The sequence below is a fragment of the Aptenodytes patagonicus genome, chromosome 5, assembly GCF_965638725.1.
Source record: "Aptenodytes patagonicus chromosome 5, bAptPat1.pri.cur, whole genome shotgun sequence".
Lineage (NCBI taxonomy): Eukaryota > Metazoa > Chordata > Aves > Sphenisciformes > Spheniscidae > Aptenodytes > Aptenodytes patagonicus.
The window spans coordinates 49,485,013-49,507,055 of NC_134953.1; the positions used below are offsets into that span (position 1 = coordinate 49,485,013).

The 22,043-nt window shown below is 54.8% G+C and overlaps 1 protein-coding gene across 2 annotated transcripts; it reads right to left on the reverse strand.

Moving 5' to 3' along the window:
- Nucleotides 1-1,890: 1,890 nt before the first annotated feature.
- On the reverse strand, nucleotides 1,891-21,575 carry SEC16B (SEC16 homolog B, endoplasmic reticulum export factor). Of its 2 annotated transcripts, none has more exons than XM_076338177.1 (25): nucleotides 21,262-21,575; nucleotides 20,044-20,150; nucleotides 19,382-19,487; nucleotides 19,149-19,263; nucleotides 18,248-18,389; nucleotides 17,740-17,897; nucleotides 17,052-17,113; nucleotides 15,643-15,778; nucleotides 14,847-15,077; nucleotides 14,147-14,244; nucleotides 13,370-13,451; nucleotides 13,135-13,252; nucleotides 12,411-12,522; nucleotides 12,059-12,164; nucleotides 11,371-11,511; nucleotides 8,277-8,390; nucleotides 7,498-7,570; nucleotides 5,054-5,305; nucleotides 4,390-4,460; nucleotides 3,883-4,029; nucleotides 3,589-3,696; nucleotides 2,620-2,701; nucleotides 2,419-2,477; nucleotides 2,256-2,324; nucleotides 1,891-1,959 (listed from the first exon to the last, which is right to left on the reverse strand). In XM_076338177.1, exons 1-25 carry the CDS (start codon nucleotides 21,528-21,530, stop codon nucleotides 1,891-1,893), a joined length of 3,027 nt encoding a protein of 1,008 aa, XP_076194292.1. In that variant the 5' UTR covers nucleotides 21,531-21,575. The 2 variants fall into 2 exon arrangements, with proteins under 2 accessions (XP_076194292.1, XP_076194290.1); XM_076338175.1 differs by having other exon boundaries at nucleotides 2,419-2,516.
- Between the last annotated feature and the right edge of the window lie 468 nt (nucleotides 21,576-22,043).

Genomic DNA, 22,043 nt, shown 5'->3' on the forward strand with positions numbered 1-22,043 from the left:
AGGTGCAGAGAAAGGTGCACAGACACAGGGCTACAGCACACAGCGCTGTAAGGACACCCAGGAGGGCTGCAGCCCCAGTGCAGCCAGGGGATTCCTCTCCCCACACCGAGACAGACAGAAGTATCCCATGACTAGGAGCCCCAGCCCCAGGAAATCTGCTGGAATTGTGTGCTGCAATCAGCCAGACTCACCCCAGCATGGCACCTCAGGCTCAGCCAGCCACTTCCACCCGTGCAGCCCTGTGAGCCAAACCCAGAGGCATCCAGCCCTGGAAGGAAGGAGAAGCCAGTGAGCAGCGCTCAGGGCGGTTGTTTACGGTGTCTGCCCAGCCAGTAAAGCAAAGCAACCCCAACACTAAGGAGGCACATGTTTCTGGGGGTGTTTTAAAGTAAGCCACCTGCATTCCCCTGCACCGCCAACCCCACACTGACTATAAGTCCCCCCTGCCACTAGTCTCACTCATCACCTCATGCTTATGAGACAGCGGTGGCGAGGGATAAAGGCTCCCCGAGTGCTCCTCTGCAGGGCTGCACAGCCCTGGGCGCCCTGCTCAGCCAGGCCCTAGGCTCCCCTGGCAGCCCTGAGCCCAGCCCAGGGTACCCTTGCCAGGGGCTGCAGGCTTACCCACTGCCTCAGTCCATGCTGCACCTCCCCAGGCCTGCTCAGAGTACACAGGGCAGAGTGTCCCGTCAGGAGTGGGCCCCAGCCCCACAGCCTGTCACAGGCAGGTCTACGGCCCCACAGCCTGTCGCAAGTGGACAACAGCCTGCCACGAGTGGGCCCTACCCCTCACAGCCTGCCACGAGTGGGCCCCAACCCTACAGCCAGATGCAAACAGGTCTTGGCCCCCCAGCCTGTCACAAGGGGGCCCCGGCCCCACTGCCTGTCACAGCCCGTCACGCGTGGGCCACAACCCTACAGCCAGGTGCAAACAGGTCTTGGCCCCCCAGCCTGTCACAAGGGGGCCCCAACCACACAGCCTGCCACAAGCAGGTCTTGGCCCCCATAGCCCGTCACAAGCGGACCCGGGCCCCGCAGCCCTGCTAACCCCTAGCCCAGTCGGTGCCGGGCGGCAGGCGAACCTCCGCCGTCAGGCCGCGCTTTACCTCCCCTACAAGGTACCCGCGAGGGAACACCCCGCCCCAGCTCCGCCCCGACGAAGGGGAGGATCTATATTAGCATGCGGCGCAGTGCGCGCTGGGTAGCGCCGGCGGCTCACCCTGACCGAGAAGCAGAAAGAGAAGTGAGCAGATATATAGAGGCCGGGGGAAGAATCGTCTGCGTCCGGGAGAAGCTCACCGCCGAGGCCACGCACTGGGTGCGCGTCACCCGCGCCCCGCCTCGGGGAAGGTCTGAGAGAAGGGCCGCCCGCGGCTCCAGCAGAGCCCCGCCCGCGAGGGGCGGGTGAGCCACCAGCAAGGGGGGGCGCCGCGTACTAACGGGCCGGCCTGGGCAGGAGAAGCCGTGCAGGTTCCCGGGGGGTGGGGGGGTCACCCTCCTCCCGCTCAAGCGAACCCCGGTGGATGCTCGTGGCCCCGCGGTGCTTTGAGACAGACTCACGGCCGGCGATCGTTGAGTCCAATGGTGTGAGGTGGGGCAGCGCCCTACAACCCAATTCAGACTACTCTCCCCCGGACACCCTTTTTTTCACACACACCCCCAAACATTTTATGACATTGAACCCCCCTCAACACCCACAAAACCGGTGGCAGAGGCTGGGCCCGGGGCCCCGGACGACGCGTCGTCCGGGGCCCCGGGCCCAGCCTCTGCCACCCCCCTTCAAAATAACCACAAACACCGTTTCGGTTAGAAAACTGCCCACAAACGGTCACCGCTGTTGATTTCTGCCACCCACCCACTCCCCCCCGCCCTCCTCCTCCGGCTCTCCGCTCACAGCGGGTTGGGGTAGCGGCGCTGGGAAAGCAGCCTGGATTGGTTGGGTCGAGAGGCAGCGGCGAGCTGGGAAGCAGAGAGTAGATGGTGTAAGGGAGGGCTGTACCCCAAAATGTGGACCCACTGTCCTCAGAATGCAGCTACAAGCATCCCCCCCCCCCAACTTCTCTCCTCCATCACACCCCCATCACTGTCCTCCCCCAATTTAATTTTCTTATAAACACCAAACTCTTATACCCAGGGCGGGTATCCCCCATATCCCCCCCCTTACCCATAGCAGATTGCAGGCAATCTGCCACCCCCCCAAAAGCCAGGAGCCACCCCCCGCCCTATCCAGCAACACCTCAGGAGGATGCTCTCACCTGAGATACCTGGACAGGGTTGAAGAGGGGGACTGTCCCCACCAGTGGGGGAGATTCATGGGAGCCAGTCTGGAAGGGGTGAAGGCGGAGAAACTTAATGGCCACCCCCCAGTTTCAGACACACACACACCCCCATCACACACAAATACACCTCTCTCCTCACCTGCCCTCCTGCTGACTCCCCACCATCTGCATCCCACGAGCCTTTCATCTCAGTGGACACTGGAGTAACAGGAAAGGTATTTTCACCTTGCATTCCTCCTGGGGCATGCAACCAAAAAAAACCCCAAACTTCAAATTAAGAGGGGATCAGCTTCTAAAAGGCTGACAGGGAGAGGGGCGAGGGGACCCATGCAGCATTTACCGGGATTTCTGGACGAAGACTGAGCCAAAGGGCTTGTCCCAGCCACAGGAGGAGCATCAGGTGGGGATGGCGACGTCTGTTCCTGAAACCACATCCACCCATTTAGAGCAGAAGCTCCTTGCATGGTGAGAAGACCTCTGCACCAGATACCACACCACACTTTTGGGGCACCGCTCTGCACCCATCCTGCTGGAGAGGTACCCCAAGAGCTACAGGCACCCAAGCTAAGGGGGACCTACAGGGTCAGGGCAAGCAACCCCTGTCACAAAGCTAAACCACCCGGAGAGCTCAAAATTAGGCAGGAGGCTGGACACCAAGCCTGTGTACAGTGTACAGCACCAGCAGGGTCCATGGGTCCCCCCCTCTGTTCCTCATCTCCTGCTAGTTTTGGAAGAATATCCCAAAATTTCCTGCTCCGGGACTGAGGTCATTCTCAACCAGGAGGAAACTTCCAGGGGAGGATCTCACTCCAACATCTGCCTCCAAGCCCACCGTTGGCCTGCAGCTGGGGATGTGACACCCTGAGGACTCGGTCAGGACTGGGATAACTACGCATGGCTGCTTCCCTGTCTCTGCTGCGCTTCCAATTAAAGAGGTTTTCCTTCCCTTCAGCTCCTAAAAACTGCCCAAGCGGTGCCGCTCGCAGCTGCTGCTTTCCTCTCCAGCGGAGGGCAAGCAATCCCTGCAGAGTTTGCCAAGTGCTCAGAGGACATCCCAGATCAAAGAGGCTTTATACATTTACAATTATCAAGTGAATCAAGGATTCACTTCCAGGCTAAAAGGACTCTTGGTCCCACTCTGTCCCCACACAGAGCGGCTATGGCCATGAAGAGCTGTGCAATAGCACGGCCCAGCCACCTGCACAAGGATGGAGGGAGAAATAGTGGGTGAAGGGGTAGATGTGTCACCTGTCCCCATGGCTGTAAACCAGGGTGTCACCCAGGGACAGGACAGCCTTTTGTCCCCTACCTGCGCTCCCGGAGCGGGGGAGTCCGAGGCTGTCTCAGACGTAGCTTTGGGAGATGTTTCCTTAGTGGGCTTTGACCGAAACCAGCCAAACCACCTAAATCCGGAGCTCTGGGAAATGGAGGTTGTCACAGTCAAGAGAAATGGGTGAGAAGTGGAGGATGCCACGGCCACCTAGATGCCCCCTGTGCCGGCCGGGAGCGAGCACTGTTTTGCCCAGGTCAGGGCAGGCACGGCGGGCATCGGGGACAGGCAAGCTCGGAGCACGAGGCTTCACATCGGCTCTGGCATGCTCACCTTATCCTTACCCGGTTTCACTGCCTCTGCTGGTGCCGGCTCTTCAGCAGCATCTTCAGCTGTGCTCTCCGAGGAAGGCTGGCTGTCATCTTCCAAGGAGACGGTGGAGCTCTCTGAAGTGGTGCGAGCTCTTGCCTTTAATTCCTCCTGGCATCGGAGATCGGAGCTGCCACTTGGTGTTCCCAGAGGATCCACCCCAAGCATGATCAGAGCGTCTCCAGGACTCCTCCATGCCAGGCTTAACAGATAGCATGCCTGGGGACCCCCGCATCCCTTACATAGCAGGTGGGGAGGGATAGCACCCACAGCAGGGTGCAGTGGGCAGCCCATGGTCCCAGAGGTAGGAGGCTGGAGAGGGCTATCCTAACCTGTCAGGTCCCCAAGGCAATGGCTGTCACCATGATGGCGGGTTTCCGTGTGAGTTAAGTGCATGGAAGGATGAGCCAGCGAGTCCTAAATCCCCCCGGGGCCCTCAATGGGATGGTTTCCCTGGCCCCTCTGACTCACCTCCTCTGCTGGGAGGGATGGCTGCACCCCCCCGGAGGACAGCGGGGTGTCCTGGGGCTCCCCAGCTTCTCCTGTGGGGCAGAGGGAAGGACAAAGTCAGGGTTTGGCCTGAGGAGCTCCTGCCACATTTATCAGATGTATTTTCAGTGCTTCTATCATCCCACCCCAGAGCAAGGCCATGTGGCCAAGATATCCCCCCAAGAGATGCAAAAGACTATTCTGGACCCTGTCCCTGTCCGTGCCAGCACCAGGGAGGGAGCAAGCCACAAGGCTGCACCGGTGCATCTCAAAAACCTGCTTTGCACTGCTGGATGTGAAGCTGGTTTTCCCATCTGGCAGGGAAGCGGCAGCTCTGCCACCAACCTGCGGCTGCCCCCCCTTGCTGCTTTGGGGGAAAGGTCTTCTAAAAATGAAGACCCGCCTGCCCAGGGCGGCCAGCACTGGTGGACACAGTTTGCATGCATGGCACTGGGGCAAGCGTGGCTCCACATCTGGGCAAGGTTGGAGGGAAACAAGGCACTGGGTGAAGGCAGCACTGGCAGGGAGCAGCGTCTGAAGCGACACACATGCCATAGGGGATCACACTTCCCTGAGGGACACCCCATCCCACTGCTACTAACTGGGGACAGGCATTTTTGCAGAGAAACAAGGCTGGAGCACTTACCTGCCAGTGGCACCACCTGCAGAGGGGGCTCAGCAAAAACCCCTCCTGGAGGGGCAGCCGTCCCTGGGCTGAGTGTAGGGGGCTGCAGCTCTTGCCGAACACCAAGCAGTGGCGATGCTGCAACCTGAGCAGGTGCCAGGGGCCGGAGAGGCACGTCCTCATGAGAGCTGGGTCCCTGGGGTGGCATGGGCTGGTACCACTGGTCATACTGGTAGCCTTCACTCTGTGGAGGCTCATGGACAGGCTCTCCACCTGCAAAAAAAAAAAAACCAACAACACACCACACACACCCCTCAGGAGTTTACTCCGGTGTTTATAAATTCATCAAGCTGTTGCACAGAATTCTCCCCTTTTCCATTACACATCAGTGGGAGCCAGGGTGGTGAGGAGGGACCCCAGGGACCAGGTGCGGGCGAGGGAGGAGGTAGGGCATGGCACAGCAGCGGGGACCTTTCAGAGGCTTCAAGGAAGGTGGGCTGTGAAAGATAGGGGGGAAACCTCCCGGGAACATGCCTGAGGTTGCAAACGAACTCGGAAGGGAAATGCTATGGAAGCAAAGGGACCAAGCACGAGCAGCACGTGCCCAGCAGTTCAAAGGAGCCCGGGGCCTCCAGCCTTTTATTCCACTCCTGCCGCACACCCCGAGCAGGAAAGAAAATTCACCAGGAAGCTGCAGCCTTCATTCCTGCTCCACAGGAGCACCCATGATGAGTTTCTTGCTTTAGGCAGATTTATTCAGGGTTGGGTTTTTTTGTTTGAAAGGCAGGTTGAACAAGTGGGGTTTGTTTTATTTAACACACACGTTGCTCTGTCTGATGTTAGACACGGTGCGGGCAGCACACTGCCGTTGGTCCCAGGTGTGTGTCCTGCTTGTTCCAGCTCTGCAGCCTCCGGCCAGAAACGTGCTGGGCACCGGGAAGTTTCTCTCCCGTCACCGTGAGACACAGCCAAGCAGGAGCCAGACCCCGTGGGTCTGAGCCTGAGGACAAACTACGGCACCTCTTGGATGCAGTGCTACAAAACCCATTGCTTTGCCTGCCGGCATCACCTCCAGCCTGCTCAGGGTTGGCTTCACACCCACGAGCTGCTCCCACATGGCCTGGAGATGCTTGAGGATGGGGAGGAGGATGGATGCTCGACTCCATGCTGCCTGGCAAGCTCAGCCAGAAAAAGTCAGGGAGGACAGCCCAGGCTGTAAGGATGGAGAGGGAGGTTGCTGTGACCACGTCAATCCCAGCTTGGCACTTTAATTCAGGCTTTGTCTTTCCAAGATGAATTCAGCACCAAGCCAGCTTTCTCTGCATGCAGGTCCCTCAGATGGTGACTCTAGATGGCCTTCTCAATGAAGAAAAGGGCCAAGCATCAGGAAAGCAAACTGTGGAGACCACATGGAGCAGACCTGTCCGCTTGGAGAAGCCATCCCATTGTACTTGCAACTTTTTTCCAGAGAAGGATGATCATAGCCTCAGCCCTTGATAGCAGCAGAAGGCAATCAGGATTGATGATCCCTTTTACTGCCTGGAAGAGCTCTTTGTAGAGGAATTTGGCAGCAGCAGGGAAAGCTGATAGGAAGAAACGGCTTGGAGGAATTTGTCATGTTTTATCCTGTCTGCACCAGCCTTTATTCTCCACCCATCGATGCCAGTGTTCCCAGCAGAAAGCTAGATCTGAGCAGCAGCAAGGAACAGCAGGCTGTGCCAGGGCATCCCGCTGATGGAGGCGGCTGTGAAGCAACGCCAATGGGTCACCAGCCCCAAGTTCTCCTCAATGGAGAGGAAAGGAAAGCTCTCCAGCCCTTCTCTTGACAGCCACCCAGGGGAGGCTCATGTCCCTCATCTTGATGTCTCTTGTTCCTCTAGGTAGACTGTTACTGGAGGGGACGAATCCTGGGGTCACCGAGAGGCAAAGTGGTAAAAGAGGCAGTGGGGAAGGGGAAACACTGGAGCTTCACCAACAGGCATGCTGCAGCCTGGCACACAGAGGGACAAGCTCCTTCCTGAATCTTTCGCTCTGCAAGTGTGAAATCCCCTTAGTTCAGCTCCAATTTGTACCCTCGGAGGACTGCCTGGGAATGGGGCCATCTCCGCCAAGGCTCGGCCAGGAGGCACGTGCTTCGTCCAGCCACCCACCCCTGGCCCCCCTTCTCCCATGGCGCCCACAGGGACTGCTGAAGCTGTGGTAATTAGGCCCAATTACTCAGACTTCATATGGAGTGCATGAGCATCAACCCCTCTGTTTGCAGCCCATCCCTGGCAGCCCCATACCAGAGGGATGCATCCAGGCAGGAGCAAAATTTTGGGCTCTGGGGGGATGTAAGGAGCAAGGAGCAGTTACTGAGAAATGCTCCAGGGAGCAGGGAGCTGCCTCCCAGCCCATAGCAGCACAACTCCACATGCAGTGAAGCCCGCTGCAGCAATTGCAACCTGTTGCTTCGTTTTCTTTACCTGCCATCGATGCAGCAGCCCAGGAGAGCCCTGACTGAGCAGGTGCCACCTCTGGAGGGGGGTCATCTTCCACCTGGAAGGAGTCAGAGGGAAAATGTGATAAAACAGATGGAAAAAGGGATGGCACAGGGCAAAGACTAAGGCAACGACGAAGCCAATGTAAGGAAAGCATGGTGCTCATGGGTCTGGGCTCATGACCCACCCCAGGCTATGGAGCCCAGGTTACAGGTGAGACCCATACCAGCATGATCACAGCTCTTTCCCAGCAAGTGAAGGGGGCTGCAGCACCACTGCCCTGCTGAGAGCAGGCAGGAGGGGAAACTGGAGACAGAAAAGGGCACAAAAACAAAAGCAGACATGAAAGCTAAATGAAAAGCATTAATCCAAGGACCAGACCACAGCTAAGGGACCCAAGAGCACACGTCTGCAAGGTGATGCCCCGACGGTGTCCTCTGCAATATCCTCACCACAAGAGGAGATCATCATTCACCCACCAGCCCCTGACTGCCCTCCTTGAGCCAAGACAAGGAGCGTTTTGCCCCGTGGGAAGCTCTGCAGCCCTCGTTGGTCACACCTTTGGGTGTTGCAACCCCCCTGCTCCTGCTGAAGCTGCAGGTCCAACAGCAGAGACCACATCTCTGAGCTCACAAGTCAAGGGGAAAGGCGCCTGAGTAACAACAGCATTCGAACCTCCATACCTGTACCTTTGGATTCAGGGCAGAGGAGGAAGATGCTTCCGTAGACCAGCTGCTCCCCCCCGCATCCCTGCTCCTCCTTACCTCCCACTCCCTGCAGCAGGCTCGGAGCTGTACCAGCCAGTCAGGCTCCAGTGTCTGGTCCTGTTCCGGCATCTCCAGGAGCAGTGGGTCAGAGAGCTTCAGCCGCTCGGCTAGCTGCAGAGCCAGGAGGGTAACGGGGCTTGTCACACACCTCAGCTCCATGGGGGAGAGACCAACCCTCACAGCAATTGCACATGGCCGGGCACACAGACCCAGGGAAAAATAGCACCAGAGCTGCACTTCATAATATGGGAGTTAAAGTAACACCAGACTCTTGTGCAAAATTAATTCCATCTCCTGCATTGCTGCGGAGAGGTGCTGGCCCATCCTGTGCCCCGCGGAGAGCCTCCCAGCAGGGCTATCTCAGCCATCTCTGCAGAGATGTCAAAGTACCGATGTCAAAGATGCTCTTCACATCAGAGAGGCAGGTAACTATTACCATCCTTTTCTCCTCCAAGTTAAATGAGCACCTTTAATCCCACTTGACAGCCAGCCCGGGGCACCAGTGGGTTTGCAGGACACCCCAGCAGGAGCTCTGAGAACAGCCCAGCTCCCAGGGCTGTGCACCAGCCCCGTACCTGCCCCACAAGGATGGATGAGAGCCGGTAGGGCTTGAGCTAAGGGCTCACCCAGCTGTTTCCTCACCTGGCTTTGCAACAAGCATTACCATCACTAATAACCACACAGAAAAATACAGGGCTAGGAGGGACTCTGAGGTTACCTGATCCATCTGCCAATGCTCAAGAAAATCCTGTGTGCCCACACCAGCCCGTGTTTGTCTGATTTGCACTTACGAATCTCCAAGGAGAAGATTTCACAGCCTCCCAGGCCTGTCATGATGCTTAATGTCCTTAGAGGTAAAGAGGTTTTTCTTAATATCTAAGTGAAATCTTCCCTGCTGCAAATTAAGCCTCTTGATTCCTGCTCCCGCAGAAGCTGTGGGGACGGTCAGGCACCATCCCCTGAAAAGCAGCCTCCTGTGTGCCAGAGGGCTGTTATCACATTCCCCATACCCCTTCCTCCCCCAGCATATCTTGCCTGGAAAAAAATAATGCCAAGGCCTTCTTTGGAGGTCATTTTCCCCTCAATCTCTTATCACCCCTGCTCTTCTCTTCTGCACTTACTCCAATTTGGCCCTGTTTCTGAGTGCAGCATCCCAAATGGGGCACAGTGCCCCAGCCAAGACCCCCAAGACCCGAGCACTGGGGATCATCACCTCCTTGTCTCACACATGCTGTTCTTGCTCTCACGGCCCAGAATAACATTATAACATTGGATTTTTTTTTCTTTTTTGCAACAGCATCCTGTTATGTTGCTGCTTGGTATTTTTTCCATGCTCCACTATCTCCCCCAGGTCCCTCTCTGCAGTATTGCTGCTGTGTGTTTAATTTATCCTGCAAGGGAGGGGTTCATGCCACCCTGGCTGCAGCCGTCTACAATGACATGGGGCTCCAGCTACTGTCAACAGAGCAAGAAGCTCTTCTGAGGTGACCCAACCCACTAGCCCAGGGTGCGATGGAGGGCTCCCTGCAGAGCTAAATCGGTCTGAACAAATTGCTTAGACAAGGGTCCAGTTTTAAGACAGCTGGATTAGGGGAGATGACATTCACCCGAAGCACTGCTCTTCATCTGAGCTTTTACTGAATTTTCTCTTACTGATATCGACCCACTTCTTGGGAATTTATCAAGCTCCCTCCCAGCTCCTTCACACTCATTTATCTTCCATGCTTTGCTATGAGGCTGCCTCATCAAGGGCCACCAAAAGCCATCCAGAGGTGACTTTGCAGTTCAGCCACCCGCCACAGCCACACAGGTCTTGGCTATCCCCCCCGCCGCACCAGCCCATATGGGCTGTTTCTTCCTATTCCCAAAATTGTTCAAAACAGTCTAAACCAGCACAAAATACACTTCCCACCTCCAGGAGGTTAGAGTGAGACATGACCAATGCAGCTAGAGCCCGGCTCAGGACAGGGGCCAGCCACAACAAGCAGAGTAACCCAGCCAGGAGGTTGCACTACCAGACCCCACCATCCCGTCTCTTTGCAAACACACATGTGTTCATCCTAAATCAATTGCAGGAAAGAGGAAATTATAAGCATGATTACTCCTAAATGGGGGGAATGTTTAATCCAAAAGCTAATGTGCATTTTGATCCAATATTAATGAACCAGCACCTGGTTGTATATCGTCCCCAGCTTCAAAAGAGGGGAAGTCTTAATCAAACACTAATGTGTATCATAATTTGTAACACAGTCTAAAACATCAAAGACAAGAGTGTCTACGAATGCACTAGTTTTTCAGATGAAAGTGTTTTCTCCCAGGAGAAGCATTATCCCCAGCAGAACGGTAGATCTGAGAGGCTGTTAGACAGTAAATAGGTTTCAACAATGGTGGAGGGGGAGGGGGCTGCGCCTGCCGAGTTTTGGGCAATTTCTACAGCACCTGCTTCAGACAGGCATCCCTGGTGCCCCTCATCTCACAGCACCGCAGCTTTTGCCCCCTTCCCAATGAAGGAAGGCTTCGAGCAGCCTCAGCACTGCCCTAGTGATGGGTGTGGAGTGGGCACTCCTGAGAGCCCAACCTGTTCAGGGGACCTGGGACACTTTGCTTCTCCCCTCCCTGCCCCAGCACCCCGCTCATGAAGCAGAGGAGCTGGGCTCAGGGCTACAGGCTGGGACATGCTCCTGTTCACTAACACCCCAAAAGAGCCCCCAGCAGGTAAATGCAACCGTGGGATGATGTGCTGAAGGGGAAATGTCAAACACTCACACTTCAGCTTCTTAAGTCTGTTCCATTTAGAAGTTCAAAAAGCCCCTCCAGAATAGAAAACATACTTTGCTTCCAAATAACTCTGCTCTTACTTGGCAGTCAACACAATTCCTTTGTTTTCTACCCTAAATCTGTGGGTATTAGAGACCCCACAGACGTTTTGGCTTTGCCGTGCTCAGCACATGCCAGGCAGCAAACCCTGGAGGGGCTGCTCAGAGCAGCCAAGCACCCCTGGCCATGAGGAAACCCCAAAGATGCTTCCCCACGCACTGGGTCCTGAAGGGGTACCACCCTGCCCAAGGATGCAGAGGGGTACAAGACTCACCTTCATCACTTGCTGGGCCAGGACAGGGTGGCTGGCCGGATCCTGGCCCAGGAGTGTGGTGGCAATCTGCTCGCAGTATTGCAGGGCTTGGGCTGGGAGCCCATAGTCAGCCAGGCGAGAGGCATAGAGGAGCTTGTACACCTCAGGAGAGGAAAGCAGAGCAGGCATAGGTGAGCAAGGAGACACTCGTGCCCGTGAGTCCCCTCTGCCCTGGTGCTGGCACATCATCCCAGCATGACTCAGAGCACCCTGGGTCATGGGTCTCATCACCCAGAGATCACCTGCAACTTGGGGACACCCCACCCATCCCCGTGGGGCAGCCCGGCCACGCTCCCCAATCCATGGTGCTGTCGCAAGGCCAGCCCACCATCTTCATCTATCCATCCGATTTGTGCAGCGCCTGAGGCAGCAGCAGCTGGGTGCTTATTTGCAATATGAAAAGCCTATACATTACCCAGGAGCAGGAGGGGAGCCAGACCTGAGCAAGCACCAAACATACCATGCTCCAAAACCTGCCCAAAGCCCTGCCCTCGAGGAGCCCCTCGGTCAGGGCAGTCTCCCCATCACTCCCAAAGCCCAGCGAGGGGACAAGCCTTGGAGAGCAGCCTGAATCCCTTCAGGGGGATGGATGCATGTTTTGGGGCAGGTCTGAGCTGCTGCACCAGATGTGCTTGTGCATCTCCACTACCTGGAAGGGCAGCAGGAAGGATTCAGGCTGTCGTAGCTGCTGGCAGTACTCGAAGATTTCCATCCGCTGGATGACCTCTGTCCTGGCAAACTGGGTGAATGCCTGACTGCAGAGGAGAGGGGTAGGTTCAGCAAGCAGGAGCAGAGCCCTCTCCCCAGACAGCCCCACACACAGATTCACAGCTCCACCACTGTGCCAGCCTGCAGCTGGAGAGGCCCAGAGCAAAGCTCATATTAAAAGCAGTAAAAACCCATAAACGGGGATTGCTTTTGCATAAAAGTGAGATCCCAGGGATGGGGAGAAGGTGGGACGCATCACTCTGGCAAGAGCACCGCCTCCTAGGCTCGCTTACCGGTGGCTGCTGCCCAGCAGGGCCATACGGTCTGCCTTCGCCCCGAAGTAACCGAAAGGAGTATCTGCCATCAGGTAGCAGAAATGAGCTGCTTCGACTGCTCCCCTGCCAGCTAGATGGGAGGAAAAAAGACAAACACTTAGTCCTGAGAGAGAGGTCACCATGTGGTCAGCATTGCTTTGGAGGCCCCCAAGCTCACATAAAAATCCAAACCCCACCACCCCACTTTTCTTCCCTGTCTATGCAGACTCTGATCCCTCCCTTCTCACTGTTTTTTGTCTGTTTTCCCCGATTGCTGCTTTCTGTACCTAGGAGGGGGTTTCAGTTCAGTGGTAGGACCAGGGGAGCCTGAGCAGGGTCCACCTCCAACTTCAACTCTGCAGGCTGCCATTATTGGCATGAAATCCCTGGAAGTCCCCACCACTGGGAGTAAGTCTCAGTCCCTGCAGTTACATATGCCCTCCCTGGGTCCAGCCGCTCCAGGTGTCTCCAAAAGAGAAGCTAATGGATGTGCCTGAGCCTGACTCATCTGCCAGCACGAAGGGCAGTGGGATCCACCAACACCTCATTCCTGTCACCGCAGCTGCAGGAGTACAGGCATGCACACCCCATCTCAGCACCAACGTACATCCATGCCAGCGTGGACATGCACGGTGACATTTCAGATGTCCACCCACTACTACAGACAGCAGGAACATAACTGCTCACAACGGCCTTGGCTCACCCAAAGTGTCTCCCATGGTGACGATGGCTCGGTGGTTCAGCTCCATGTCTCCAACCTTGTTGGACAACATCACGGCCAGGTGGGGCCTCCAGTCTCCCCACGAGGCATCCCCGCAGCACTGGAGGGAGACAAGAGGAGAGTGAAGGTGAGCAGAGGTGGTCACCACAAGGTGGGTGTCACAGGCAGGTGACAGCATAGGTGTACATGTGCCAGGACCAGCCTCTTGCTCACAGACCAGCGCTGCCTGAGGGATCCTTCCTGACATGAGCTGGAAGAGGGTCTGCAGGGGGTCATTGGTGGCCAGCGTGCTGGTGAACCTGTGAGGAAACAGCAGTGATAGGGCTGCCATGCCAGGACCCCAAACCCTCATTCACCTCCAAGGGCATGTCCCAAATGCCCCAGGACAGCAGTGTCCTGAGGGGCTTCCCAGAGAAGGCAGAAAGGATCATCAGCCCACCAGGCTGATGATCTGCATTACCTCCAGAGCAGGCAAGTCTCCAGGACAACACTGAATAAAACCTCCTTAAAAGGATCTGGGTTGCACAAGACAGAAAATTTCTGCTTAACTCTCCCCGAAGGGATCAACCCAATCCAGACTAAGTACGTTAATTCCACCAGAAAATATTCATACGAGGGGGATGAACAGCTCAGACCAGGCTGGATCACAGTGAAGATGGCTCAGGTCCCCCTACCCCAAAGGCTGCCTTTGCTAGGGCAGCAAGGGCAAAGCCAAAGACTCAGAATAAATCCACCCTCCCCACATCTCCAGGGAATGGCTTTTCTTCTGCATTCCAGCCCCCACTTGGTTTCTCTTGTCCATCAGGAAGATGACTCAGAAGACTCAGGGCCACCCAGATGGATGCCCCCTCTCCCCTTTGCCCCCTCTGAAAGGGTCCAGCTGAAATCAATGCTCTTTTTTTGGTGCACTGGGGCTGAGGGCACCTGAAGGGATAACAGACTTGGCAAAGCCAGTCACAGAGCATCATATCTTGCTTTAGCTTCTCCAACTTACCCGGTGAGCACCCAGCTGTAGGTCCGAGGGTCCATCTTGCTGGAGAGGAAAAGGGCATGGCCCCACAGCTGGTTTCTCATGGCCCAGACCAGAGCATCCTGCAGCCAAGGTGGAGAAGAAAAAAAGGTTTGCGCTAACTCTCTTTCCCTGCTCTCCTCCGCTGCCAGGGGACCCTCTGCTCACCCAGCTCAGAGAAGAGCCCTGATAACTGCTCTGGCTTTAACTAATACCCTCCAAAAACTCTTCCATGTTCACCAAAGGCCCCATTACCTTTCTACCTTGCACGATGACAACTGGAACCTTTATAGCAATACTGTCTTTCCTGGATTTCCAGGTCTGTGCTGCCTGTTAGCTCTCAATGCCACCACTGTGGGATTCCAGCCTGGGCACCTAAGCTTCTCTGCAACCAACCCTCCTCTCTCCCTGCGCCTTTGGTATCCCTTGAGATCACATAACTGCAACTAAACCTGCAGTGCTGGTAAAAGCCTCTGCATCTTGCCTTCACTTGGGGCCCCTTCCCAATTCCCGATGGTGGGAAGTCACTGCCGTAAGCCCTGTTGTACAAACACAACTTGAAGAGTTGATCCCACAACCACAAGGCACCTCTTGACCACTCTTCCCTTTAAAACCTGCCTGAAGAGGCCAAAGGGTGCAAGAAAAAAAAGTCAGCCCTGTGTCCTGGATCCTGCTCACCACCTACTTTCTTTCTGCCATAGTAGAGGAGCTTGGTGAACTTCTCCACTATCTGTGCCTGCGTCTCCACGACAGGAGGGACCTCCCCTGTGATGAGGTCCAGTGTCCCTGGCTGATGTGACATCCACTCATCATCTGTTAGGCCGATCAGGTTTGCCGCAGGGTTTTGCCTCTTGTACTTCTCCCGGCTCCTGCAGTCTTGCATCAGCAGCTCAGCTGTGTCTGAGCCCACCATGGACTGTGAAAGGGAAGGGGAGGAGCGAGGCCTGTGGAGGCTGCCCCATGAGCAAAGGCTGACAGCACCTCCAGTATGACACCCTTACACCTGTATCCTCATCCTAGCACACCTTCCCAACAAGACCAGCCTTGGCCACCAGCACGCAGTTTTGGACAGCAAAAGATTTAGCACAACTAGCAAGACCCTCACAGCACTCGCTCTGAAGATCTTATTCATCTGCTTCCAACAAGCAGCCACTGATTAGATTGGGTGGATTTCATCGGGTTAAGGGAATAATCCCCTTTTAAGCATAAGTGCTGGCTCCTCAATGCAGGTGGCACCAGTCCCTTTCACAGCTGTTATAGCATTGGGTTGTTGGTAGTTCACAAGGATGAGAAGCAATCACAGACGAGGGTTTGCTCCAAATATCCAGGCAGTATCAAACTGATTGATAGTACTATGGGAATGAGACACTTCTAAGGTACACCCCCCCTGAAAATAGCAACTGGATCAAGAGGCACCTAAGGGGCATATAACTTCTCACTTATAAAATCAAAAGGGTCAGCCCCTTCCACAGGACACCTACCCCATTCTGCCGGCAGAGGAGGACCAGGAGTTTCCAGAGAAGAGATGAATCTCTGCCTCTCTGTGTTGAGAGATCACAGCTTGTGGCTATCTTCTGCTGGCAAAATGTCATCACATCCACCTTGTGCAGATCTTCCCTACAGCAGCAAAGAAAGGCATCAAAAGAAACCCAAGGCAAAACAATCTAGGACATCATTCAGACTCAAAGCGTCCTCAGGTTCAATGATGGGGATGCCAAAGACTTTCACAAGATGTGAAAGATGGAGGAGAGAAGATCCCCAGTGCCAATGACCACATACCACATTGGCCACACCAAGCTCAAAAATGCTTAAATTTTATCATTACTCTGACTCCTTGCAGATTTCTGTTTCGGAGATGCAGAGTGCATCTCAAACCCTCTCTGCCCTCCTGATAATATTTTCATCCATCCATCCACAAAGCACCTCAGTTTTGCTGTGCTGCTGTTACAGCCATGGATGTCTGAGGCTGCAGGAGCAGGCACATATATGGGCAGTATCTTATTTAACTGACATAGCGCAGGGAGAAAGACACACTTGTAATCACAAACCCCTTGGGTCTGAAACAGAAGCAAAAACCTTTAAGCTATGTGCAAGCCAGGCAGAACTGCTGTCTTACAATAAAATAATCAGACAATTGGAAAGAAAGTGTGACTGAGACAAGATCAGCCAGGGGAGAGGAACTGGGGATGGAGATGCTGATCCTGACTCAATCACACCAATATAGCATACGGAGATTCCCAACGTCCCCTTCGGCACAAGTGGTAACGTCCAGGTCTTCTACCCAACTTCTGGGCATATGCAGCTCTTTTGCTCAGTAAATGGTTTTCCTCAGTAAATTGTTTTCCTCCTCCTGCACACTCCTTTTCTCTCCCCGCTTTGGTTATGAGTGATCAGAAGACACGCTGGTGTAACCAGTACGATACAGAGACAACCTGATGCAATATGCCATGATTCATCCCCAAGCTCACACTGGATGAAGGGGCATACTGGGTCTGACCCTGCTGTGCTCAACAGTCTCAGGGGACAAAAACCTTAGGAAAAGCTAAACCGCAGGTTGACCCAGGGCTTTAGACATCCAAAGAGATCTCCCAAAAATCAGTTTTCTGGGACATGAGTACAAAATAAGGTCAGACATACAAACCACACTAAGCCCACACCCTATAAATATTCAAAAAAAACATCTCCCAGAATCCAAACCAACCTACAATGCAGCAAAGGGGCTGGGCTCCCAGTCTGAACTTAGACTTGGCCTTTGCAGATATCTCAAAACCATGGGGACACTAAAGTCTGCCTTGAGCTCATGTCTCCTCCCAAAGGAGAGGTGCTCCCAGGCCAGCCATGCCAGCACAGCCAGGAGGACACAGCTCCTGGACTTGTCAGTGTGGCATACCTGGTCAGCGGCCCCGGGAAGGCCTGTAGCTCCTCCAGCTCTTTCGTGTCATGAAGGATTACCTAAAAAACAAGAGCAAATTCAGCAGCTGGACTCCAGCAATCAGGCCAGCCCCAGCTGGGCTAGCTCAAAGTCAGTGCCTTGGCCAAGGGTTCAACTGTGCTGGTGAACCCATTCTCTGTACTGTCTTAAGGTAACCCCAGAGCATAGACCCTAAACCATCACATGGACCCCAATACTAAGGTCCAGGAAAAATGCCTGTTGAGATGGCATCTACCTCCTTTGGGAGGTAAAATAGGAGGCTGAAACGCTGTGGTAGACTCAGGGGATGGATACGACCTCTGTATTGGAGCACCTCAGAAAGGTGAGCAGAATTATCCTTCAGAGAAGTGTGAACCACATCTGTCCCTATCAGAAGGGATCACTGTGAACAGGTCACAGATGACAAGGGTTACAGAGCTGAAGGAGCAGAATGCGGGGCCCGAAGGCTGAAAGCAATGCCCAGGCACAGGCTGGCATGATGCAGACTCAAGAGTCCATGTGGGCTGGAGATAAGATGGCAGCAGGGGACAGGAAGGCTGCTAAGGAGGCTGTTTGGGTGATGAACAGTGTTTGCATCCCTCAGGGCAAAAGGTGGCACTCCAGCAAGGGGACAGAGGGCAGTCTGGGGTGCTGGGCTGTGGCATACCTCCAGGCTGTGTAGCTCAACATGGGCTAGCTGCCCCTCGGCAGGGCGGTGAGGACACACCAGCACCAGCTGGCCTCTGGCTCCAAAGCACACCGCCATGTGCGGCAACGAGAACTTGAGGGGTACCACCGGGGCCGGGGTGGACACCAAGGGCCCCCCTGCAATGACACACAGGCTACCATGAGTCCACTCACCCTGATCCCACACCACCTCCACTATGGAGGATGTGACCAGGTCCCAACCTGGCACCCCAACTTAAGTAACCCTCCACTGACCCCCTACGCAAGAACTGTCCCCTAAAGCAGAAGGCATGCATGGCAACTCCTGCACTACCAGGGCAGAGCCGCTGGACCATGCACCCACCCCACAGCCCCCCAGTCATGCCTTGCACCTGCACAACCTCCTCCAGGAAAGGACCAAGTTGCAAGACAGCAAATCTTCTAATGCCAGCCATTTATTTCCTTGCTCCCCCCTTGTCAGAGGGGGCCAGGGCCCCATCACACCTCACCTGCTTGTGCTGGGCTCCATGTCCCTGAAAGCACAGAGTCATAGTGGTCAGCACCATCATGGATGTACTGGCTGAGCTCGTAGCTGCTGGAGCTGAGCCCTGACTCGCGGTACTGCAGGAGCAGGCTGGGCTGGCCCAAGGGCTGCAAGGGAGAAAACACAAATCTGGCTGAGAAACTAGGGACACTGCTGCTTTTCTGCTCCCAGGGCAGTGGGACAGGCTCTGCTGCTCCATGAAAGTGCCCAGCAGGAGAAGCAAAGCGCAGCACAGCTGATTCCCATCTGAGCAGCTCACACCCTTCGGCATCTTAGGTTCATCATAGCACATACCCTGGTCATACCCAATGGCTTTTAGAATAATTTACATCAGCCACCAGTCTAGCCCAACAGCTTTCCTAGCCCTAACACGGACTCCTCAACACAGACAGCAGACAGGGCTTGAGAAGCCAAAAAAGCATTGCCCAGGAGCAAAACCACCACAGCAGCTTTGATTTGATCTTTTAATTTGCTCTTGGCAAAACACAGTGATCAGGACACAAGTGTGATGGAGCAGGATTTGGTGGACAGAGCTGACAATGACACGCAGCTTTCAGCTACCTAGGGAGGATGCAGAAGAGCATCCTACCAAGCCTGGATTTCTGTCCTGCTCTTGGCCCTGTGCGGGAGCGGTGTACAGTCCCGTGCCTGGGGGAATGACAGCCCAGCAGATGGAGAGTTCATAAATACTAATAACCCACTATAATAATCCCTGGAGACTGTTGAGCACTGAGTGCAACATAGCAAAGCAGCCCTTTTCTCCTCAGCCTCCTTCCCAGCTGGAGGAGGGACACATGGATTGCTCCCAAAATCTCTGGGAGATCCCCAAGCCTTTTGTCCTCCACCCCCATCCATCTTGAGGTTACCTCTTGGGGCTGGCCACCAGCCTCCCCTGAATCGCTGCCAAGGGTCTCTCCCCCTGCCCACTCCTTCCTGGCAGTTGAGATGTAGCTCTCCTCGTGGGAGTCGTAGGTCTGCATCCTGCAGACAGGAGCAAAAGGAGACACCCTGAAGGTCAGAGATTTTGGAACCAACCACAAACCCGCTCATTTTGCAGCAGATGGTTGCATCAGGTGATGCCCAGACTCTCCACCCTTACCTGTCCTGCCCTGGGGTGGTCGTGGCCAGGTTGGGGTGGTAACCCCTGTAGTAGTGCTGATCCCGGTAATTGGTACTCTTGCTGTAAGGCTCTCTCTGTCTCAGGTCTAGAGAGAGAATCAAGATTTAGCATTGCCCCTCCAGAGCAACAAGCCATAATGAAGTTGCAAAAGAAAAGCAATGAGTCAGGCAATTTGCCATGCACACCCCATTTGCTTCCAAATTAGCCCGACACGCTGGAGGTATGATAAAGTCCTGTACATGTTTGCCAACACAGCACTGATGTCCTTTCCTCTTTCCTCCCTCCCCTTTTCTTCAGCCCAGGAACTCCAGAAACAGCAAAAATGAGGCCACCATCACCCTGATAACACAGCACCATCAGCATCAAGTTCAGCCTGGAACAGGGAATGACACAGATTTTTAGCCATGGAGATCAAGATCAAACATTCCCTTGGCTGCACCTAGTTCCTGCTCACATTTCCCAAATGCAAACTGAGGGCAGTGCTGCACGGGGAGAACACCACCAATGGCCCAGGAGTATGGGCAGGAGAATGTCCTGGAGTTGCGCAAGCCCTGGGAGAACCACCCATCCTGGAGAAAGCATCGCTCCTTCTCCTGCAAGCAAGTTGCCTCCATACCCAGACCCAAAGGATAAGCCCATACCTCTGTCATCCTGCCAGGCCACCGGCTGCCACTGATGGCTTTGGTAGGTGTAGTCGTCCCTGTAGCTGGCTGCTGGATACTGCCAGTGGGGGTCTTCATATCCTTGCCTGAAACACAACAAAACATACTTAATCGGAGAAAGAAAGGATACCTCTGCAGGTTCTGGACCATATCTAGGGTTAGACTCATGCCCTGGATGGGACCTTTGGAGGCAGAAAGCATGACAGAAATAAAGCCAGGTCCCCTGTCCAGGTGCCCTGCTCAGTGGCAGGGCCAGAAACTGGTCCAACATCATACCTGGAAGGAGCAGCAGGAGGTTTGGATACTTTCCCATCCCCATCTATGAGAAAGCTGTGCACTGCAGTTTCAGGAGATGCCCAGTTTCAGCTCGATGGTGTGGACTTGTCATGGGGATCAACATTCACCCACATTTTAGAAGTCCCCCAAAAGCACCTTCTCCGCCAATCTCTGGAGCTGCCATGTCCACCGCTCAGCTCAGCAGGTCTCCCCCTGCACTGGAGCCCAGCCCCAGCCTAAGCCACCCACCTGGCACTCACGTACCTTAACCCTTCACAATTTACACAGCAATTTGGTCAGCCCCACACAACATCCCCCTTCCTGGTGCAAGCATCGCACCACCTCAGCACAAAACCCTGCATATCCACACCATAACTCACAGAGGGCAATAACTCAGGCAAATCAACCCAAATTTGCTGAAGCGCTCGAAGCTTTCTCAGCACTGAGAGCATCCTCTAGCCCACATTTTATCCTTCCACCCTCCGCTGTTTCAGCAGCTGAGCTTGCAAGCTCTCTTTTGCTCCTATATTACCATTTGTATTTTTATTGTTCACCTTACGCTTGGTAGAAAAAGAACTGCATTTAATCAAACCTTCAAGAAAAATGCACCTTGGGACCGAGACGAAGCCTGTAAAACGGCAATCACAGAAGTCACAGCTGTAAGAAGAAATCAGAGCTGCAACTGCTATGCAGCCTTAAATATAGAAGTCACTGGCTGTTTTAATAGCTGGACATCACCTAATCACGCACTGCTTCTCTGAGCCTGCAGCTGGTGGCTGCTCACCACTTTGCCTGTGCCATGACAAGGGCAAGCACCCGTCTTGCAAGCCCACGAGAGCGGTGAAGTGGTCAAATCTCGTTTTAAAAGGGTTTACAAGGAGGGGGTTCGGTGCAAGAATCACAAAGTGAGGCAGTTCTCACCTGGAGTATGGTCTGTTGGGGTAGCTGCTTTCGTAGTACTCAGCCCGGGAAGCCGGTCTGCAGGCGTCCCTCCGGGGGTGGTGGCCCTCATTCCAGGAGTGGCCGGGGAGATGACCCCCATCCCAGGAGCCGGGCCGAGGTGGGGGCCCCACACAGAGGAGCTGCCGCCTGGGCTGTGGTGGGGGGCCACGGTGCACCTCTCCCCATGACCCCCAGGCTGCCTGCCTCTCCTGGGGCTGGGGCAACCAGGCGGGGGCCCAGGGGTCCATCACAAGCTTGCCAGCGAGAGCCTCTCTGGTTTTGGGGTGGGAGCGGGGATTAAGTCCCAAACAGCTCTAGTGGCCTGCAAGCAATGAGATAAACCACAGTGCGTTTAATCAGCAGCTTTCACCGCCCCGAAAGCCCCCCGTGAAGCCTGTTGCCACCTGCTCTCCACTTTTGGGAGCCTGCTGGAAACCCACCATCTTTTCCAAAATGCCCAGAGGCAAGGAAAAGCTACCTCCCCATTTGCTTAAACTTGAAGGTCCCCTTAAAACACCAGGATGAAATGGTCCATTTTTGAAAGCAACAGGCATCCAGCTCTTCCCAGAGCAAGAGGTAGCATCCAGGTAGCATCCTCTTGCACCCCCAGCCAGCCTTGCAAATCACCACCGCTCACAGCCTCCCCAAGCAGGTGACAAATCAGCTTTACCTCTGTGACAAGGCAGTGAAACCTCATTTTATATGTGGTAGGGGAAGGAATATTGGCAAAGCTACAAGCAGGATAAGGAGAGTTATTCTCA